The sequence below is a fragment of the Polyodon spathula genome, chromosome 4 (assembly GCF_017654505.1).
Source record: "Polyodon spathula isolate WHYD16114869_AA chromosome 4, ASM1765450v1, whole genome shotgun sequence".
NCBI classification, from domain to species: domain Eukaryota; kingdom Metazoa; phylum Chordata; class Actinopteri; order Acipenseriformes; family Polyodontidae; genus Polyodon; species Polyodon spathula.
Genome location: NC_054537.1, coordinates 75,844,793 through 75,869,292, shown reverse-complemented (window position 1 = coordinate 75,869,292; position 24,500 = coordinate 75,844,793). Strand labels below are relative to the sequence as shown.

Sequence of the window (24,500 nt, the reverse complement as noted above, 5' to 3'; positions counted from 1 at the left end):
ATATATTTGTATTTGCTTTGACATATACTGCAATATATTACTTCTCCATATGGGTTTATATGTCAACAGTAGATGATCGTTACAAGCATACGTTCAGGTCGTAACTTTAAAGAAAGTAAATACAGAAGTCTAAATTGATTTCACTTTATCAAACTTTAAGTATTTATTCACAACAATGCAAATTACATTTATTCAGAGACCACATAAGCGAGTCCCTCAATAAAGAGTTGGCATCTTAGTTCCTATATTAACTTTACTTCAATTCTGATTTCAGTTTGTAGTTGCAGTCTTCTGGATAATCTTCACATATGATAGAGAGCTGGTTTACCCCAAAAGTTTCGATGAACTATTTCCATCTTGGCTTAATCATTCAATGGTAAGTATCTTTAAAAACTGTTCAGGAATAGAATTCAATTCTTGTTTTAGAACAAATCTGGAATGTATTGTAATAAATTCACATTGTTTCATTCTGGAAAGGATTACTAAATTTAAATCCCAGTATTCAAAATGTGACACATCTTGTTAATACTTAGAACATCTTGATAACGATATGAAATATCACAAGGCAATTTATTTATTTTTTTATTTTTTTGAACGGATCTCATTTTGGGCATGTATATCGTGCAATTATTTAACTCTACCGACAGAATGACATGGAAAATCTAATTGTTCCAAATGACCCTGCATTGCTAAGAAGAAGTGGAGATTAAAGTCTATCCTGTAGCGTTGTCTGTATGTTTACTAGGTGACCTTGTTTTAAAACAAAATGTTTTATTTCTATCCCTTACCATTGCTAAAAGAGATTAAACTGAAAAAAACACATTAATCCCCAGTGGTTAAATATCATTTTGATCAAGCATCTATGGAGAGACTCACAGCAAGATTTCAGGATGAATACAATGAGTTGAATTAACTATGGGCCCCCTTTTTCTTACATGGCTCAGGAGCTATAAAGATTTTTATTTATTTATTTATTGATTGATTGATTGATTGATTGATGTTTTTATTTATTTATATTATATTCTGTATACCTGGCTTGCATTTTCTAGTATATTTTTACATGTATCTATGTATATATGTATTTGTCTGTGTATGTATATATGAATTTGTATTTATTTATATGTTCATGCATTTCTGTGTAAACCTAGAACCCTAGGGTTTCCCTTATTCTAATTATTTTCACATAATAATAATAGTATTACTATGAATTTGAATACTGTAGTAAGGTTCCCTGTTTTGTGTTTATTAACAAACATATTAATAATAATACATTCCATTGTTTAAATTAGGTTTAAACATACTTTTTCCAAACACTGTATGTGCTATATAACAGATTACTTCATGGAGTGCTTGGTTATTCCACTCATGAGGATGTCTATAGAGCTGTGAGGACTGAAATAGAAAATTATATTCAAAGTGATTCTAAACAAGGAGAATGTAATAGCTATGGGGATATATTTCAAGTTGCTTTTTACATTTTATTGAAATAAATTAGAAGTAGGAAATAATGGGTTAGTTCATATGATATAACATTGAAGGATCTTAAAAACAAGTTCCTCTTACCTGTTTGCCTGACTGCCAAACTCATCATTAACATCTATCTCTCTGTCTATAACAAGTTTGTGATGACTTTTGTTTTTACACAGCTTTTGTCCAAAAAGTCCTGAAATAAATATTTTTTAATCATTTAAACCTTTTGTGTATCTCTCTCTCTCTCTCTCTCTCTCTCTCTCTCTCTCTCTCTCTCTCTCTCTCTCTGCTTCTGATTTTAAGTCTGTAAACATCCAAACTCACAGGCACTTTGGTCTTAAACATCACTATATCTCTATTTTTGTGGGCAGAGATAGCTGTGTTTGCGTGGGAAAAAGGGATTAATCAGCCTGGTTAAAAGCAGTGCTAAATTTAGGTCCCAAAACAGATTACACAAGTTTATGATCCATAAAACTTGATGCTCAACCTACTGCACTTGCACATACCCAACTTTAGTATGAACATTTCCAATTACATTTCTTCAGCTGAGGGATCACTGATTTTGTGTCTAGAACAGCCCACTCCCATTACAATTAGCTATGATCCCTACCACCTTGTGCACGTTTGTTTTCTCTTTAAGTATACAGAGATCTCAACAAGACCCTCAGCCACTTAGCATCCCAAATCAGTTAAAGATGTAGCATACCATATGGTTTTAAAAATAAATATTTGAGTATACTATAAATTTATATATGTCCTCCTCATTGAAAAAGTGAAAAAAGTGGCACAACCAGCTTCATGGGAATAAATAGGGAAAGACTAGCCCTTTTATACAGAGCTGTAGAGAATTGTGTCTATCACTAATCCAATTGTTATTATGCAACACAGAACTTCATGTTTAGACCTAATCCTAAACATGACATTTCTATAGCAGACAAATGTTTAAAACATTTGAAGCCTAGTGATTTAAAAAATAATTCTGAAAAAAAACAAAAACAAATTTACAGAGGCACCTGTGATATTTAACACTATTCTCATTAAACAATTATGAAAAGCTTTCCCTTTAAAGCACAGTCAGCATAAAATGTATCAGGTAGCTGGTATATTCGATATAACTGGATTTAAAGTGCATATTTATAGGTGTGGAAGCTTAACAAGTTTAACATTCTGAAAAATCTGACAAAAACAAAAACAAATCTACAAATAAATTATAAAGAAAATATCCCAATCAAACATAGCTGCGCAATGGTTCTTACAGTGATGTAATATTCTCGTGACAACATGGCTGGCATGTGCAATTTAACCTTTTAACGATCAGGTGGGCGTGCACAAACCTCAGCTGCCAGAGATTGACAGACAGATAGACTAAACAGCCGTTCAGTTGCGTAAAAGCCTTCTACAATAAAGATAATTTAATGCACCCAATATTTCACTCTGTCTGATATTTTTTTGTAGGTTCTCTCTATATTTTGTAAATATATTTAGGAATTTCTTTAAAATCAACAAATTCTACTGATTATAGTGACTTAATAAAGTTCAATTAGTTCTGCTGAAGGGGAAAAAAGAAGGTTTTAAAAATATGATTTGCCAAAGATATTCCGTTTAAGGACAGTTGTTTTTGTTTGGGTGCACGAGAGCCGTGGTTGTGTGTATGGTACAGCTGTATTCTGTTTTACTTTATTTTTGTAAATAAGTTTAGAATGTTTTTATTTTCTGCATTACTTTTCTTAATATTAATATAATAAAGGTCAAGGTTGATAAGTTTGGTAGAATTTTGTGTTTTTGAGTGTGTGAGTTAAGTGTACCGTACCCATGGTTTATGCCCATTTGCTTCAAATTGTCAGAAATTCAGGCATAAACTTTCTCATTTCTGACTCACGACTCCAGATCTTCCTTAACACTCTAGATCCTGCCACTTCCTCAGCGTCCTAAGGCTGTACTTTTCTCTCATCACACTCACTGCCTGCCATGTTTGTTGTTTGTCTTTCTGGAGTGAACTGACTGATGCAATGTAATGACGAAAATCCTTAACCCCGCCCTCGGCCCGGCTCGGCTGTGAGCCAGATTTATATAACTTGTGAGGCCAGAATTTCAGTTTGGTTCTTGCTCGGCTCGACAAATAGCCAGTGGAGAACCACTTGTACCTATACCACAGTGAGCCCTCATGAATCGGAAGTGCCAGCGGAGAAGGGGTATAAAGAACTAGGAGTGTATTTGGTGCAGTGCACTGAGTGTAATATCTGGTAGGAGAGATATCAGGTCTTTGTACAGAGGAACAGTTTGGTACATTATGCACTAGCTGCAGAGTTGAAAACAAGCAATAAGATCTGATAGCTAGTCTGATAGAGCAGCTAGACCAGCAGCAGGAAATCAAGAAGTTAGAGCAGTTTGTAGACTCCCAGGTGGCCCCACTAGATACACAAAGGGAGGCAGCTGAGTTTTGTGCACATCCACCTGATTGTTAAGGGGTCAACTTACACATGACAATTATGGCTTTGCTTGGGGTCATGAGAATATTACATCAGAGTAACAAACATGTGCAACCATGTTTGCTGGGGATATTTCTTTACAATTTCTTTGTAGATTTGTTTTAGTTTTTTTCAGGTTTTTTTTCTGTTGTTTTTAGGTCACTAGGCTCCAAATGTGTTAAACATTTGTCTGCTGTAGAAATGCAGATATTTTCTTTATAATTTCTGAGGAGAGATGTAAAATAATTTTCATACTAACATTGCATATACAAGCCTAAATACATTAATTGGAATATTAAACAAAACAAAGGTAAACTCTGTTTATCTACAACGAATGAATGCACCTCCTTAATACATACGGCTTTCCCATCTGAATTGTAGATTTGACTACTGGCCCCCGCACAAAAAGCACTTCAATCAACTGAGGTCTGAGCAGGTCTCATTGAAAATGGGTTTCAGCGGCCTCAGAGAAAATATTCTTCCCACACTAAGATAAAAATAAAAACATTGGGGGTTAATATGTACTTTTTTAACCAAGGGCAGCTTTTTGATTTGGACTGTTGCATACTGGGTAATGTGTTTATTTACACGGCACAAATTGCACAGCAATTACAAAGTAGTTATCTTGTAATTATTGAGACAATACATTATGCGGCGGTGCAGTGCTTCATGTCAGTGGGAATTCATGTTCGCTGCTCCAGGGTCAGTATGCAAACAAGGGTGCGGGTGGAGGGTTTTCAGGGGTTGCTTGTGGGCAAGGTTCTCCCCCAGATCTGTATGTAACCAAGCAAGCTGTGGGTGTTATTTAATAATGTTTGGGGTTTTGAACAACTCACCATAACACTCTGTATTAAGGGAGCCCATTGAAATAAGTTGTATTTTTTGGGCTACAGTAGGTAACTCCGTTTATTAACACATTAGACTTTCACATCTGTTGGCTTGCTTTTCAATCTGAAATCTAAAGAGTTGTTTTAAATGCAGTCCTCTAACTTAAAATACATTAGTCCTTGCTGGCATTTACATACCCCAAAATATGAATTTCCAATAGCTGACTTCACTAAAATTACCCACATGCAGTGTCAGAGATGATGGTTTCATAATATTGTTAAAGGGAATCTTCAACACAGTCAGTTTCACTGGGGAATATATTGCCAGTATACCTGCTTCATTGAACTGCGCTCAAATACTTCTCCAAAGGTTTACATATGAATATAAAATTGTATGTATTTTATTAAAAGTCCAGAAACTCGGTGACTATAAAGAATTCCTTCAAGGGCACAAAGATCAAAATGGTGGTAGTATAAATATTTTTCTTCTTTTTCTTCTTTGTCTTTCTCTTCTGTGAAGGTCTTGGATGCCCTTGACTACACAGACAATGACTCTAATGCATTCCTGTATTCTGTCTGTGTTTTTTGCAGCTACCTAATGGAACGTTTCCATTTGACTATCACAGTACAATAAACCACAATTATACATTTGTATTGCAGCACACAATAGTATTGCCAATGCTTCTGTTAGAAAGCCTGCTTTAGCCACACACCTATCCAAAGAGAAAAAATAGATTGGCCATTCTGGTGCTCATTTCAGTGGCCTACATAAGTTGGTAAGAGAGGAGAAAGACTTGTTAAAATATTGGCTTGTTGATTCTCAGCTATATTTATGTACCCGTTCTGCCTAATTTTACACAGTGAAATGAACTAGTCACCAAAGGGAGTGACTTGTTACTGGTGGTGCCCACTCTGTCATTCACTGCCTTTTCAGTTCAGATGAGCGTTAATACAGGTTGTTAGAGGGAGTGCATCTTACTTCTTAGTCTCATCGAGGGTTCCCTCTCCCTGTTTTTTTCAATAAATTGTATTTTCTTGACCTTAAGCCATAGGTGAATTGAAAGATGTGTCACTACATTTCTACATTCACTTTCTTGGGGCAAGATATCCCTTTAAATCAGGGGTAGGTAACCTTGGCTCTTCCAATACAATCCACTGCAGGACTTTCTTCCAACCAGACCCTTAATTATTTAATTGACCAAGTCGGAGGTTGCCTCACCCTGATTAAAGGGATAAGTTGGTCATACTTTAGTGTTTCCAAAGATTAACAAAAGCACTGTTTAATACAATATAAATCACACCAGAATGTTCCATAAAGGCTCCATTTAAATGCACTTTAGGTTTCTGCACCTAAAAACCTTTTATACTGAAAATCCAAACATCTATTTAAATGGATACAGGGACTGAGGAGGATAAGAAACTTGCCCCATGGTTTCCTTTGAATTATGGAAGTCATACAATCATTGATACATAGGAGAGACAGTGATTGGAAGGAATTTGGTATTGGTAAATAAACCTGTCCCATCATGTGTGGTTCTTTCTTGACCTGCATTCTGAAAGGGTAACTAATCTACATAAGAACATAAGAAAGTTTACAAACGAGAGGAGGCCATTCGGCCCATCTTGCTCGTTTGGTTGTTAGTAGCTTATTGATCCCAGAATCTCATCAAGCAGCTTCTTGAAGGATCCCAGGGTGTCAGCTTCAATAACATTACTGGGAAGATGATTCCAGACCCTCACAATTCTCTGTGTAGAAAAGTGCCTCCTATTGTCTGTTCTGAATGCCCCTTTGTCTAATCTCCATTTGTGACCCCTGGTCCTTGTTTCTTTTTTCAGGCTGAAAAAGTCAATACCGACACTGTCAATACACTTTAGAATTTTGAATGCTTGAATTAGGTCGCCACATAGTCTTCTTTGTTCAAGACTGAACAGATTCAATTCTTTTAGCCTGTCTGCATATGACATGCCTTTTAAGCCTGGAATAATTCTGGTTGCTCTTCTTTGCACTCTTTCTAGAGCAGCAATATCTTTTTTATAGCGAGGTGACCAGAACTGCACACAATATTCAAGATGAGGTCTTACTAGTGCATTGTACAGTTTTAATATTAATTCCCTTGATTTAAATTCAACACTTTTCACAGTGTATCCGAGAATCTTGTTAGCCTTTTTTATAGCTTCCCCACATTGTCTAGATGAAGACATTTCTGAGTCAACAAAAACTCCTAGGTCTTTTTCATAGATTCCTTCTCCAATTTCAGTATCTCCCATATGATATTTATAATGTACATTTTTATTTCCTGCATGCAGTGCCTTACACTTTTCTCTATTAAATGTCATTTGCCATGTGTCTGCCCAGTTCTGAATCTTGTCTAGATCATTTTGAATGACATTTGCTGCTACAACAGTGTTTGCCACTCCTCCTACTTTTGTGTCGTCTGCAAATTTAACAAGTTTGCTTACTATACCAGAATCTAAATCATTAATGTAGATTAGGAATAGCAGAGGACCTAATACTGATCCCTGTGGTACGCCACTGGTTACCACACTCCATTCTGAGGTTTCTCCTCTAATCAGTACTTTCTGTTTTCTACATGTTAACCACTCCCTAGTCCATGTACATGTGTTTCCTTGAATCCCAACTGCGTTCAGTTTGAGAATTAATCTTTTGTGCGGGACTTTGTCAAAAGCTTTCTGGAAATCTAAATAAACCATGTCATATGCTTTGCAATTATCCATTATCAATGCTGCATCCTCAAAAAAATCAAGCAAGTTAGTTAAACACGATCTCCCTTTCCTAAAACCATGTTGACTGTCTCCCAGGACCCTGTTACCATATAGGTAATTTTCCATTTTGGATCTTATTATAGTTTCCATAAGTTTGCATATAATAGAAGTCAGGCTTACTGGTCTGTAGTTACCTGGTTCAGTTTTGTTTCCCTTTTTGTGGATCGGTATTACCTTTGCAATTTTCCAGTCTGTCGGTACCACCCCTGTGTCAAGAGACTTCATTTCTTTGATTACTACTGGGAGGATCTCATCTGGCCCAGGGGATTTGTTTATTTTAAGAGCTCCTAGTCCCTTTAACACTTCTACCTCAGTTATGCTAAAGTTATTTAAAACTGGATAGGAACTGGATGACATGTGGGGCATGTTGTCAGTATCTTCCTTTGTAAAAACTTGAGAAAAGTAATCATTTAATATATTTGTTATTTTTTTTTCTTCATCTACGATTTTGCCATTTGTATCTCTTAAACATTTAATCTCCTCTTTGAATGTTCTCTTGCTGTTGTAATATTGGAAAAACATTTTGGAATTGGTTTTAGCTCCCTTAGCAATGTTCATTTCTATTTCTCTCTTGGCCTTTCTAACTTCCTTTTTGACTTGCGTTTGCAGTTCTGTGTACTCTTTCTGCGTACTTTCTTTTTGGTCCTTTTTTAATGCTCTATAAAGTGCCTTTTTTCGCTGAATATTTTTTTTAATTGATCTATTAAACCATTTTGGCAATTTAGTTTTACATTTAGATTTGTCTACTTTAGGGATGTAATTGTTTTGCGCCTCTAGTACTACATTTTTGAAGAACAACCATCCTTCTTCTGTGGGTGTTTTCTTTATTTTACTCCAATCTACTTCTGTTAGTCTCTGTTTCATACCTTCATAGTTTGCTTTTCTAGAATTGTAAACCTTAGCTTTAGTCATTACTTTTGGGGTTTTAAAAAACACTTCAAATAAGACCATGTTGTGGTCTGAGTTTGTCAGTGGTTCTCTGACCTCTGTTTTAGTTATTCTGTCTTCGAAAAGACTAAATCAAGGCATGCCTCCTCTCTTTTCGGTGCCTTGACAATTTGTGTTAGGAAGCAGTCATTTGTCATTTCCACCATTTCAATTTCATCCTTCGTGCTACCCACTGGGTTTTCCCATTTTATATGGGGGAAGTTGAAATCCCCCATTAGTATGGCTTCTCCTTTGCTACACGCATTTCTAATGTCATTGTATAACAGATTATTTGCTCACCGTCTGAATCTGGCGGTCTATAGCATGCTCCTATTATTATGCCCTTTGAATTTTTGTCAGTTATTCTGACCCATATTGATTTGGCTTTATTTTCTTTTTCCAGGTTTTCCTGGGCTTCAAGACTGTTTTTTATGTATAGCGCTACCCCTCCTCCTCTTCTGTCCTGCCTGTCTTTCCTATACAGTGTATACCCACAAATATTATATTCGTCCCCATCACTCTCAGACAACCAAGTTTCAGTAACACCTATCACATCATAGTTACTTGTTAGTGCAGTAGCTTCAAGTTCTAGAATTTTGTTTCTGATACTTCTAGCATTTAGATAAATACATTTAATGGTTGTCTTACCTGAGTTGTTGTTCTTGTTTTGATGCGGTCTCCCTTCTGTTTTTTTGTTGATTTCTCTCCCCTTCCTTTCTAGTTTAAATGCTTCTGAACCTGCTCGAGGATTTATTCTCCAAGTAGACTGGTTCCCTTGTTATTTAAGTGCAGTCCGTCCCGTCTATACAGATAGTCCTCGTTGTAGAATGTGGTCCAATGATCAAGATAGGTGAAGCCTTCCCGTGTGCACCACGTCTTCAGCCATGTGTTTTGATTAATTATTTCCAGCTGTCCATATGGTCCTTTGCAAGGTGCCGGTAGTATACCAGAAAATACCACAGTTTTGGTTTTCTCTTTTAATTTCCTTCCTAGCTCTCTGAATTTGTTTTCCTGGGATTTTGGTCTGTCTCTTCCAATGCTGTTTGTATCGATGTGGACGACTACTACCGGGTCGTCTCCTGTTCGTTCTAGGAGCCTGTTCACGTTCTCAGTGATGTGCTTGACTGAGGCTCCCGGAAGGCAGCACACTGTTGTAGTAAGGGGGACCAAACTGCGAATTGAACTTGCTGTGTTTCTCAATATGGAGTCCCCAACAATCATGACCTCCCTTCTTTTTGCTGTCTGGTCACCACTGTCAGTAGGGTCCTGGATGTTGTTCCTTTCATTCTCTTGTTGTTGGTTCTGCTCATCAAAATTCTGAAGTGACTCAAATCTGTTGGTTGTTTTGATTTCTGGTGGTTGTGTTTGAGGAAATTTCTTTTTTTCCCTGCTTCTGCCTACCTGAACCCAGCTGTTCTGACCTTCTATCTCCCTGGTGGCTTTCATTCTGTTAGGGGTGATGCAGACTTCCATGAATTGTGGGTGTGCCAGTTCCTCAAGATCCTGTTGCTGTCTCACTTCTTCCAGCTCCATTTCTAGCATACTTACTAGTTTATGCAAATCTATTAGCTTTGTATCCTGGGGTTCCCAAATCTTTTTATTTAACCAAGGTCCGTCTATTAATCTCTGTTACGCATAACAGCCCAATCTCCATACCAAGGATTTCAAGTTAATTGGTATGCTGCTGTATTCTTATAGCAGTGTTTAAAAATCAGATAACAAAACAACAAAGATAGCTGATGGTTGTTAGCATTTTACTATTCTCATCATTTCTGTATTATTATTATTATTATTATTATTATTATTATTATTATTATTATTATTATTATTATTATTATTATTAAAAGCCACTATCAGGATAGCAGCACCATAACTAAAATGATATGCTAGGTTATGCCAGTTTTTTTTTTAGCACTAACAATGTTTAAACACTTGAAACATTAACTCTTAAAACTTAAAGTAATCTTTAATAAATCGATTTTTTGACTTTCTAACAACCTGTATTGCTGGGACACAATGACATTGCCTTGGCATATCCAGTATGGACTCACTGTTTTAGGCTAATATAAAATGAGGTTACCAGTCTGTGCAAGATTGTACTTACAATGTTGTGACTTCATCGTAATGTTGTGAATGAATGCTTCACAGGGTCTGCTGGATTTACTTCACAGTTGGCATTTGGGTTTATCCTCTCCTCGGAAAGTTTAGCCCTTTGGGTTTGGCAGCTTTGTTCTTGGTTAGCGTTGGACTTGTGATGTCCCTGTTTCTCTTTGGAGAAGCACTAAACTGTTACGTCTGGGGTAAGTCACTGCCATGCCCATTAATAATTTTTTAATGACATTTTTAAAAGAATAAGATTATATGCCTGTGTTTATTTCTGGTATGGTAACTTTATTTATTCTCATGCTAATGGTGATTTGTAGTAAAGAGCTTTAAGAATGAACACACCATTATAAATAAACTTGATTCCGATACTCCTTTGTTCCAAAGAAGGCAACTGTTATAAGAATATGTTTAGAACACTAGAGGCCGGGGTTAGAATCAGGGGTTAAATTGGGTTGGAATGCAATTAAATGGCATGACTCTATGTTCTTTTTGGAAGTTATCGTTACTGATCTTCTGGTTGTAAAACAATTAGTTTGATGGTAGCTGTCTAAGCCTCTTCCAAGTCCACATGTTTTTTTTTTGTTTTGTTTTGTTTTTTATTTGTGTGCTTTGTAGGCAAACATAATTTTCTATGGTCTTGGTTGTGATGAGTTGGTTATTTGTATGGCCTTGATTTGGATGGTATCTTCTTACCTACTGCCAAAGGATCCATGCAGGGCTTCAGATACTGAACAGTGTTCAAAACATGTTGTCTTATCTGGCTGAATTTATTTTAACTGTATATTGAACCACATGGCCATATAGTTTCCAGGGCTGGGTTAGTATGCTTATGCACCAATGTGTTATATACAAAACAAGACCCAGTGGGTCAGAAATAACCATTCTTTGTTGATTGCATTTGATAAAAAACTATCCCTTTTCCAAAGCGAATTTGTTTTTGTTATTTGTGCATAGGGGTTTTGAAGGCTGACATGCTATCGTCAAAGGATGTGGCCAACTTTAAGATTGTTTTGATAAGATAATTTTAATAAGGTTTTCTAGAGTAAACCATGGCACAGTATTACCACATGTATGTATAGAAGTTATACTCTTATGACTTGAGTTCATGTAAAAAATATACAAATAATTCAATTTTCCGATCCTCATTCATTATTCATGACTTTTTCCTAGGTGGCTTTTTTGGAGACCACAGCCACACCTTAACATACCTGTCTTGTCACTTCTATGACGTGAGAAATGTTGTAACGTCCTGAAAACTGACTCAGCTCTCTTACTGCAATAGGTACAAAGGTTCCTTTTGTTGTTTCAAAAGTAAACTTGCCGAATCAACATCTCTCATTCCATAGCAATGCAATGGCTAGCCATTTCTGACAGCCAAGTGAAATGTGGTTCTAATTGGAAATAGGATGTCTTGTCCTTTTTGATTTCCACTGTTAGCTGTCTACTACTGTAATTTAACAGCCTTTCTTATAGTTTAGGATGGTCATAAAGTTCTCTTTTGGCCTTTTAATACAGAAAAAAGTTATTATTATTAAAAAGATTGCCTGTGCATTCATTAACACTAAGCTTTCACTTATACTATGCTTTACTACACTCTGCTATGGTATTACCATAGTGAAACACAGTAATCATATGTATTCATAAATTCTCAAACATAATACAGATTTTCTGATTAAGAAGTTAATAGCAGGCAGGTTGTCAATTCATCCAATGAGAAATGCTCCGGAAGAATCTGTGGCTCCAGGACACATAAACCACTGTAAACACGTCACATTGAACTGATGTGCGCATAAATGTTTTAACAAACTGCCCCAGGAGCACCCAGGACTCCAAGCTCCCACCTGTGAATAGAAGTGTAAAATACTGGTATAACCCACAAGACCACATAACATGCTAAACTGAGCTGCTTTGTGTTATAATCCTTGTTACATGCCTCTCTTGTATAACAACACATTACATTTACATACACAGCTAATGCAACTACTATATAAGTTATACTGTATGTTTTTTTTTTTTCTATTTAAGGACTAAATGTGTTCTTTACTAAATTGGCTTGCTATAGTTACACATTGCACACAACAGCCATAGGTTACTGTATCTTCTGGTTTCCTGTACCATATTGTCACAAGACAGCACAATACAATGTTAAAGTTTCTGGGGTCTATTTCAATTATTTAAATGGAGGTGTATTGAATAGCTCTGAAGTGCTTGTGATGTCATATATTTTTTAAAGACAAAATTACACCAAAGAGACTTTTATAATGACACTCTGGAGAGTTTGTTTTTAAAACCTTAGAACACAACAGCTCCCATTTTAGTGATCTAAACTGCATCTGTTGTTAGACCCTTCACCAATTAGATAATATGAATACATCACTGTCTCATAAATGTATGGTCCCTAAAATGCCATTCATTTTAAGAAAAAAGAGATTACATCTCATGCAAATAATACACAGAACATATTTTGCTGGATACTTCAAGTTCCCAGTTCACAGGAACACAAATCATAATGCAACACTAATCTAGCAATACGCTGGCACCCCTGGGGCACATGCTTTAAAAAACAAACAAACAGAATAAGCTGTTTCCAGCTTTCTCAATGTTTGTATCCATGGCCCGCTGCCTGGTAGAAGGAAGCCCTTTTTTGGTAGACTGGGGAAACTTTTTTTTTTTTTGTTGTTGTTTAACCATTTATTGCATGTGGTACATTCTTGGCGTACTAACATAACCTATTTGAAAATTAAGCTGCAATGCAAAAATATGTTTGGCAGGTAATAAGTCTACTAGAGGAAGCCTTGGTGCTTGACTTAGAGAGCAGAGAGCTGATGCGCTGCATATTGGACATCACACATTGTATTACAATATATGGCATATAAAAGGAATTATCTGACAAAAAAAAAAAAAAAAAAAAAAACCTTAAACCACATACTACCACACTGAATAGCAAACATATATATATATATATATATATATATATATATATATATATATATATATATACACACACACACACACACACACACACACACACACACAAAAACTCTGAATTACAGCACTTAATTCTTAAGCACGGTTTGTTTTTGCACTGCCTGTGTAACGGAAATCTGAAGCCTTGCCACATTTCCAGGCCAAGCAGCCAATAGAACTTGCCAACAAGTTGCAGCTGGTTGAACAAGAGCCAAGAGAAATCAATACATCTCTGTTTGAGGGGCATTTATTCAGTTAGGCACCTGACCTCAAACAGTCTATTCACACCACTCATTTCAGTTTGAGAGAAAAGCAATATTTTCTGAGCTACAATGATGCATTATTTTCAAAGGGGTGTTAACCAAATGCTTTAAAATCAATGGTCTTACTTTATTAAAGCTTTATTAACATTATCACTGGTCCCCATTTTATTGTGCCAAGAACCTGTTTTTAAGCCCCTGCCTTCCTGCCCATACGCCCCAAAAGTGTCCTTTTTCTCAATCATAAAAATATTGTCAACAATGCTTTCAAGCAATGAGATCCTTTTTTCTCCATGAGCCCCTACCTTTTTAGTGTCATCTGCACACTACTGATCAAATGTGTAATAAAGTTGCAGAATTAATAAATACATGCCCAGCACTGGCATAACAGTTACACAGCACAGATGGCAGAATAAACAAGCAGTGTGTTTTTAAAACTTTCCATTAAGTTTTTGAAAAATTGATGAGTTACTACAACGAGCTCACAAATTTCTAAAGGCAGTAAGGATTTTAGACCCACGGCATGTTTGTAGCCCCTCCTGTTAGATTGTATTCCAGGGTTTGATACTTACTGTAAATCAGAAATGGAGGGATATCAGCTATATGCAAAAGGAAACAGTAGTGGAATTTCCTTGACCGAATTGTGGAGAAATACAAAACTATTTCCTAATTTAGCAGAAAGGTTGAACTAGATTAGTCAGCTGTTACTAATTCTGTGGATGCTGAAAGAAGTGTTTCTTCATATGGACAAATTTTCACAGAGCAAAGTCAATCAATGAAAGAAGACCAACTGACTTGCTTAAGTTTAATAGCAAAAAATTACGTACAAGAACTGAGAATTGATATATATATATATATATATATATATATATATATATATATATATATATATATATATATATATATATATATTGTTTTTCATGCAAACATAAGTAACACTTATGGGCTTCTTATGAACAACCTTTTTTTATTTTTTACATTATATTAAAAAAACATAACAAAAACATTAAAAACAAAACAAAGAAAAAATCAACACGCTTACATATGTTACATTATCTATCAAATGCCCAGATTCCAATAAATGGTATAATATCTATACTGTTCAGGGATTGGTTCCAGAAAAGGGACATGCCCACCAGCCGGTTAAGGAATCGCAGCGACCAATCTGCAGCTAAGATCCCCTGTAAACAAAACTCACTGGCAACACTTCACAGGTGGAGCGACTCCTGCAAGTACAGGCATGCACCCGAGAATCCAATGACGGAACACGATCCCTGTTTTTCCCTCCTACATGATCCAGATAAGTAACATTGATCCTATTTTAGTACCATGGTACTGCCAATGATTACCAGTTTGGTACTGTTGACTGTTACGGAATTATTGCTTTGCTGTTGTTCTGAAACTTCATTACCTTTGGAGAGCTTTTTTTTCAGGAGCATCTATCTTTTTCAGTTGTTTAAACCTCTTTGGATTGTACCTGACAAATCCATTGTATTTGTTTAATATTAGATTGAAACATCCACAGGCCTGTTAGTATATGACGTACATTTTACTTTTTGCTGACAGGTGAAACCTGATGCAAGATGAAAAGGAAATAAAAAGTGTCAGCTTGGAAAATCTCAGTGACAAAGCACTTTTTCCTTTGTGAGTTGCCATGATGGGAAGATATGATCACTGGAAAAGTGCAAAAAGGATCACAACAGATGTAACTTACATAAGCATTTTGGAGTTTTAATTATTTAACATTCAATTAGCTTAATTTGTTAAATATAAAAAACAGTACTGAAGGTGGAATGTCTCTTCATGGATATGGAAATTGTTTAAGTTAGTTATGTACTACAGAGTAAAATAAAAACGCAATGTTGCAATGTGTTCTGTCCTTATGTTGCAGTTTGATTGTATCATATTATTGGCTTTTATCCTCCTAACGAGTTATTTTAATCACTGAACATTTTGCAAATGCCTGAACTTTCCTGCCACGGATGATACAAGAGACACAAACGTTTATGTGACGTGATAGCTCTGAATTTCTCCACGTAGGCTCTAGCTTTGACGTCAGACTTGAGGTAAGTTCTGATCAACTAGAAAAACTAATCTCTGGAGATTGATCGCCCACACAAGCTTGAGGCAACTGATAAATTTGTACTGCATTTTACCAGCATGCAAAAAAAAAAAAAAAAAAGAAAAAAAAAATGCCAGCATTACCTCTCTGTTTCACCAAGACCAGATGTGAAGGTGACTGTCACAATGCACAAACTAGCCCCAGGGCTTACAAGAAGCAATGCAGACAAGCAACAGCATGCCATCGGCTAACAGCTGAAATAGCAACACAGTTTCTTCTACAGATAGTAAAACAACATTTTCTTACAGAGCTCAGTAGTTTCATCCTCTAACATGATTCATAAAATAAATGTGAGTGTCAGACTTTGAGATGATTTCACTTTTGGGGATTTTTAATTGATTAAAATGTTTTGTTTTCCTTCAAATCTGGCCCAGATTTATAAAAGGATTGTGCATGTTTTAAGACTGTAAAACAGGCGCTGAGGGTTCTGAATTCTTGGATGGGATTTATAAAACACACGCAATGGCATAAACATGCAATAAAACGTGATTTGCGGGGATAATGTCTCTGTGCGCTTTAGCCCTTGATGCATATGTAATTCTATATATGCATATGTAATTCTGGGGCGTTTCTGAACGAAACAGCTAAAATTTGGAGGGGATTTTGCAAATGTGGTCTATTAAATATTCCGTCTAATTTATTAAAGCTGCCGGTAATTGTGGGCCTCGTATTTGCGTGATTATTTTAAGAACTCTGAAAAGCAGGTGTTAATTTGCAGCAGTCAGACAGTAGGCTATATAAAAGGCCAGGTGATGTGGGAGACTTGTCTGCAGTAAGAAGGAGACATTGTTTTCAAGGACAAAGAAACAGTTAATAACATTTTGCATAGGGTTCCATTTTTAACCCTTCTAATCAAGTCAGTTTGTAAATTACGGGTTTATAATACTAGTACAGTATTGTTTTGCAAACACCAATTTTCAATACATGTTTCATAGCTTACATGACAAAACAGAAAGTCTACAAATAGAGAAAATAGAATCTATGTAAAAAAGATTCTTAGAAGCACCTAAAAAGATCTCCCCACAGTGGCAAAGCAAGGTTCTAACGAGAGCCTTTACTTTTTAAAGTGTAGGCAAAAGAATGGTGGAGGAGCTTAAGAAAAGATGGAACGATATTCTGAGGAGCACCAAAGAAAAAGTCTCATATACAGTGAGGACTCATCCTCCACTGTTATTTTAGTAATGCCTACAGAATTTATTTTTTGTAATATGGCATTCTGGTATTTAACAATACTAGTTAAGGCAGTATTGTTAAATTTGAGTTGTAAAGAAACTTTTGACTGCCATGGATGTAAGTAAATAAAACGTATTGTTTCTGAAGTTTGAAAAGCCTATATGCCTGGAATTATTGTATATAAAATAAGAAGTTGAACTAATATGCGGAGCACAGTAACTGGATGATATGTCGTAATGTATAAGAAACCTACTACAAACTCTGAAGTGGTACATTTGTTTATTAAGAAGCCACCGCACATTCTGTATTTTATTCATTGCCTTGGTGATGTATTTTGAGCTTGTAACACATCTTAACTGGAGACGTGCTTCAATGTAAATACTGAAACTACACAACTTTTCCCAGTGTAGAGAAGTCATTTAGATTGATTTGTTATTATAAATGAAAATAAACATTCTTTCCTTCTCAGCTGTGTTACAGTTACTTTAAAGCTGCACAGACCAACTATCTTGTTAACCCTTAAAGCCAGGAGAGGTATGGTGAAACATATTTTAAAAATAGCAAATGACGATAAACTTTGGGAAATGTATAGTATTACCATGGGAAGCGCATGTAAAAAACACACAATTACATTGCAAATTTACTGTGATAAACTTTTATAAGGGAATGTTACACTCAAATACAATTCCTTGGAGTATGTTTTGATTAGTATTCATTCATTTGGTTTTTGTTGAACTGAGAAAGTATCATCAATAACTACTATATACTCAATAGTGTTGAATTTATCAATTACATTTCTTCAAAGAAAAACATTTGTCATTTCATTTTAATTGAAGCCTTTCTGAACATAGAAAGTAGACCATAAATACATGATACACAATTTTGGCGACGCTATTAACTAACGTTCTTAGACATTATAAAAATGAAAGCAGGATTCACAAAACACTATGTATAGTAGATGCCATATATATATATATGATATCATATATATATATATATATATATATATATATATATATATTATAATATATATATAATATATATATCATATCTCACTGCAAAAAATAGGTCAAAAATTGAAACAAAAACAAAAATTTGAAAACATGGATGTTACATGACTTTTTTAGCAACCTTTTGTTTTCGACCTAGGTTTAGTAAATGCCTGAAGTGTTTAAGTAGTGTGTATTACAATGTACTGCATGTGAAGCTAAAAAGAAAATCCTACATGAAAATGGTAAGCAAAGACTCTCTTTGTCTCTGTGTTTTATTATGCACCTGAAAAAGCATAATGGGGACAAAGTAATCAATTGCATTATGTGAAGTTCCAAAATTCTTAGTTACTGCAAGGTCAAGGTCAATGTGTTTGTGGGTCTGGGTATTTCCAACATGAATAAACATAAAAACCTATAACAGATTGACATGTGACTTGCCGGTTGACAACTCCTGTAGTAAGTGTATTACAGTAAATGAATTCACTTTTATCAATTTCAAACATGAATGTTCAGTTTAGATCTGTGAAGCTACGTGTCCTATGTAAGTATGACTCACTTTTTTAGTACCTGAGCTTTATTACGTGAAATCTACTCAGCATTATTAAAATTAGGACTTAAACAGTTAAAGGTTTAAATAAAGAGTGACTTCAAGTTTTTACATAATTTGGGGGTTTTGCTCAATACATACAAATTGCATCCTTTTAAATAATAAATAACTATAGGTGGTGGTAAGCCTGCTTGTCACTGAGGATTTGAGTTATAAAAACAATTCAATTTCTTGGACACAATGTTGAAGAATTTGATGAAGAGATTCTGCATGTTCTCTAAACACTAGGTCCAGACCAATTACAATATACAATAATGACTACAAGGGCACCAGTATACAATAGACCACTGGCTGGTTAGGAACAAAATAAGAACAATACAACACTGTCACAGAGACGGCGTCAGAACCAGGAAAAGGAATGAACACAAAGACAGATGATGTGAAATGATGATGGCGCTTGCTTGCGCCAGTTTATTGCAAAATAAAAGGGTTTAAACAAACAGAAACAGGACACGGCACTCTACGCCAAAATAAAAAGACAAACAAAACGGTCTATACAGACAAACACGGTGCACGGACAGACACACTAACAAACACGGTGAGCAGATAAATAAACAAGTATCGTGCTGGTCCCACCAGCATGCAATAGCAATTGATATTTACTTCTAATTCTCCTCCTCTCTCTCCCGTTCTCCACTCACCGAACACCCAACCGCGAGTGAGTAAAGCGTGCATCTATATATACTGTTGTGCTGGGATTCAATTACTAATTAATTATTCACTTGAATCCCAGCATGTGAATTAATTATGTGCAACCTCGTGCTCACATATTAACTACTTTAATTTAATCCCGTGCTAAATACAAATATACATTTTAAACACTCGTGTTACACAGACCCGTTTATATCCCATGTACCAATGACTATACACCAACATTTAACAAACCACACGCAACATAACAGATAATATACACAGGGGAGGGCACTTTGTCACAAACACACACACACACACACACACACACACACACACACACACATAAAGAGTTTTAGATATGAACATGGGTACAAAATAAAGAGGGAGCTTTTTAATAACAGATAATTGACTATTTGAAACCACAGGGTACCAATAAGATATTTTCTCTGTCTGTAAGTGTATTCTAGGTATCAATTTAGATTAGCTGGCAACTTCTTTTGAGACTTAAATCTCTGGTTAATTTTCTCATGAGGCAAATTACTTTGTCTATGGTTCTATGGTAACACCTAGGAGTACAGTGCATACATTTTAACACAGGAAGTCCGCAAGTATAGACGCCAATGGTATATCTTTACTGATCATAATTCAAAAAACAAAGCGTGCCTCTGAGGAGATTTTTGAAGCTGCACCATGAAATTACAATTAGAAATTACAGTAAAAAAACTCTACCACCATCTGGTGTTGAAAACAAAAATGTAAATTAGAGTTCATGTCCCCCCCCCCCCTCTCAGTGCAACATAGGTAGCTTGAGCAGTCAGGTTACAGGCACAAATTGGCCAATTGTGTTTTCTGCTTGGCTGCACCTCTTGCAAGAATGCACTATATACTATCTTTCAGAAAACACATGTCTCTAAATGACTGTCAGACAATGTATGCATTTGCTGTGAATTAAATGTAAGGTATGTGTGTTTTTAATAGAAGAATTATGAAATGGAACAACTAGTTTAAGCTAGCCTTCACCATAGTAGTGAAGCTGTTTAGCACACGTTTCATAAACAGTAAAATGGCTTGATTCGTTTTCAAAATGAACATTTTTATATTAATGATGTGATATAAAAAGCTGCATCCAAACATTTAAGAATTTTGTATTGCCTTAAATATATGTTCTAAAAAGAATAAGAAAAATCATTTATGATACAAGACTAACAAGAAACCGTTACAAATAAATGGCTCCTGCCTTCCACTAAGTTGCAAATTGTTTTATACTTTTCATTTACCTTTGCACTTATTTTTTTGCTGAACCTCTGATATTTTTAATGAAAGAAATAGAACATGTACCCTTTCCACTACAGGGAATATTAACTCATTAAGTGTTTACTGCCATATACAGTAACCTCCCTCACCCACTATTCCTATTAAAAATAAGGTTTTTCATTGCTTTGAGTTTTCCAGTTTTGTTCAAAACTCATGTTTTAATAGGTTATTCACATTTTAATCACGTTATCTAACTACAAGAGTGTTGCATTTATGTTAAAGTAACAGCGTGTTTGAGGATTTTCCTTTGCAGACTGGGAGATAATGTGAATAATAAATACTACTATAAAAGTCATTTTTAACATTAAATGGCTGGAACACAGATATCAGGACTGTACATTAAATCTAGAAGACAGGTTTACCCTACGGGTCTGAACACAGGACACTTTGGATCCAAGTCCTTGTTAAAGCTACCAACTCTCTGTGGTTTTACTGCTCTTGTAAACGTACTGTACTTTATTCACTCCCGGATGAAAACACTGTGAAAAACAATACTTGAACAATATGATGTTGCATCTAACTGGATTATAGATCTTTTTTTTTTTTTTTTTTTTTTTAAAGTGAATAGGGAAATGTTTTTTAATCTTACATTTGTATATAATTATACACCATGTTATGTAATTTAAACTAAAAACATCAAGGAATGCACAGCATCAGGCTATAGAGATATTTATAGCCAAAGTAGGCAGGATGACTCATTCTTCATTTTCACTTTTGAGCATAGCTTATGTTAGCCTTAGCGTGAAATTCGGGGGGGTGGTAGCTGGGTAGCTTAATTAATTAACGTCTATCGTCAGTAACCTCCTATTTAAAACCCCAATCTCACACTCCTTCCCTGTCTAGCGTTTTGCTTTCCAGCCAAAGTTTAGACTTCCAAACTGATTCTGAAATCAGATCTTTTGTTAAAGGAATTAACATTTCAGTTGGCGGAGACAGAATCATCATGCCTAATCGACATCACTTTATTCTTTCATCTAATTCAGACGCCTATGACCACGATTCAGAGTTTCCTACCTGCTCTCGTGAATTGTTTCATCCAGTGGCAACTTCATTAATGTTTACCAAGCCTGTACTTCCTCCTCAACTGCAAGCAGCTTCAGGTAGCTTCCCCCCCACCCTACGCACTGTTCCCCCTACTGCAGAGCCAGTTCAGTTCTCAGCAGCAATACAAGACCAGCGTTTGCAATTGCACCAAACTATTTACGAGGATTTAAAAGATCTCATTTATCCCATTGCCAATTCCATATCCATTATCAACACCAGATTGGACAATCTTGAAACTCACGGCACCCCTTCAGCAACAGCAGCTATATCTACCATGCCAGCAATAAGAACATAAGAACATAAGAAAGTTTACAAACGAGAGGAGGCCATTTGGCCCATCTTGCTCGTTTGTTTGTTAGTAGCTTATTGATCCCAAAATATCATCAAGCAGCTTCTTGAAGGATCCCAGGGTGTCAGCTTCAACAACATTATTGGAGAGTTGATTCCAGACCCTCACAATTATCTGTGTAAAAAAGTGCAATCTCCTATCCAGCAACACCTTCCTCTTCCGGTACCTCAGTCCAAGTCCCCCCTATCGAAATTCCAGAGTACAACTTGGCTTCACTAACAACATCTGGCTTGGATCACCACACAGTGGACTGTGGGGACCTGTCAGTCACCGTAAAATCATGTGACACACACTGTCAAGTCTATCTGTCTAGTATGTCCCAAATGACATTCAAAGATGCTCCTAATTTCCACTCCAATCAAAATTCCAGCTCTATCACAGGCGCTTCAACTTCACACAGACAAAGCATTAACTTCATATTTCATCAATGGCCTCTCACACAAATTCACCACAGGACTTTCCGAAATCCCTTCATCATCATTTACCTGCAAAAATCTGCACTCTGCTCTGAAAGAACCTAACATAGTCAGATCTCACATATAAACAGAAATAGACAAAAGTTTTCTGGGCGGTCCATTTCCAGCCCCTCCATTTCCAACTTTTCACATCAACCCTATAGGCATCGCCACCCGCAAGCAAAATGAGCCTCATTATCGACCTCTCAGCTCCTTGAGGAAACCTCACAAGCAGTTCACAAACTCTCTAATTCCTCACAATCAGTTTTCACTACACTATATCAAAATATCAGACGCTATCAAACTCATAAAAATCGCAGGTCAAGGTTCATGGCTGGCCAAAGCAGACATATCGGATGCATCCAAGGTCATGACGATTCACCCCAAATTACACCACTTGTTCAGGATTAGCTGGAACAATAAATACTACTTCGCCACCCAGCTCAGTTTCCGCTGCCGTAGCAGCCCAAAAATATTCGACACTCTATCAGAAGCTGTCTGTTAGATCCTCCTCAATTTCCTGCCTTTCTGCTCCATTTAATGGAAGACTTCCTTCTTATTTTCCCTACATCTCATCCTCCAGCACAAGCAAACAAGCATTCAATATTCATATCATTTAAATTTAGTCCCCTCCCCATGCTCGGAGTGGGTGCTACCTGTCCACTTGAACCACCAGAGGTTTTCCCCTCTAGAAGGGTTTTAGCAGCAGGTAATCACATAACGACTATCACTAACATTAACTAACCCTTCGAGTTTGTCTTGTATGTCCTTTCTTTTCCCGTTCTTTTCTCAGCTTCTCTTTTATGTTATGTATTGGCATGACTATTATCTGTCTCACGGTGTGGGTCTCTGCGGGGAGCTGGGGGTCCATCCTTTGGGGGCGTATGTGAGGATTCATTCTCCCGACCTCAGGTCGCTATGATACCTTATTCCTTGCTCTAGGAGGGTTCTCACAGAGTGAGTCAGAGGGGGTCCTCAGCCACACTGTTCTTATAATCCAGGGCTGGCAATGGAACAGAATTTAAACTACCGGTAGCCCCTGGTGGATCTTTTCAATGGCAATGTGTAATAAAAACACATCAAAACTAAATATGTACTTACTTTTGCATGTTTCAATTAAACTAATTTACTCAGCTAAACTTAATGAATCGTTCAAAGTCATAAATGGAACTAGTTTTTTGGTCCATTTATTGGCGTAAGGACATTTAATTAACATTTGTTGCCCTAGAAATTACTTCTTTTTTTTTTTTTTTTAAATCCACTGTTTGGCCTTGATTATAAATGCAATAAGGCCCTTCAGGATGTCTGTATAAGTCGAATATACAGACTTCTCCAGGGTTGGAGGTAATCACTATCATCTCGTGCTGCACAACGCCCCAAGGCGTCTGTATATTCAACGTATATGGACACCCTGTTGGGCCTTATAGTATAGAGTTACTGTACAATTATAGTATAGTAGGTTTATAACAAATGTAGACATGTTACTAATTGTACTGTATGTTATGTCGTTTCTGAAAGTGGTTATAAATGATAATGCACAGATAGTGATATGTAGTGTTATGAAGATATATTTTTATATATACTTTTGGAAAATGAATGTGAGCACTTCTTTACTGACATTAAACATGGAGGGAGGAGGTTAAGTTAGTCTCAATTGTTTTTCTCTTTTTTTTTTTAATTTAGTTGTCTCCTATTTTTTACCCTGGTTTTCTCCCCTGTTATTATCAGTATCCCTGGCTTACTGCTCACAACTCCTCTGCTGGCTCAGGGAATGGAGACTAGAACACACGTCCTCTGAAATGTGCTCCAGCTAATCTGTCATTTTTTGCACTGTAGATCCTCAGCAAGGCCACCAGACTTATAGTGCCAGAGAACAACACAGATCTATCGGCCACAGGGGTCACTGCTGTGCGGTGAGCTGTGGATTCCCCTGCTGACCTAAGCCCTCCCTACTCTCCCTACCCGGGCAGCGCTTGGCTAATTGTGCGCCACCCCCGTGGAC

The 24,500-nt window shown here is 36.3% G+C and overlaps 1 protein-coding gene across 1 annotated transcript in view; it reads left to right on the top strand.

The window, feature by feature from the left end:
• LOC121313971 (androgen-dependent TFPI-regulating protein-like) overlaps positions 1 to 23,003 on the top strand; it is a 30,237-nt gene extending 7,234 nt beyond the window's left edge. Inside the window, 4 exon segments of the mRNA XM_041246740.1 lie at positions 275 to 376; positions 5,426 to 5,541; positions 10,625 to 10,776; positions 22,663 to 23,003. Coding sequence (XP_041102674.1) covers positions 275 to 376; positions 5,426 to 5,541; positions 10,625 to 10,776; positions 22,663 to 23,003 — 711 coding nt within the window.
• Positions 23,004 to 24,500: the final 1,497 nt, after the last annotated feature.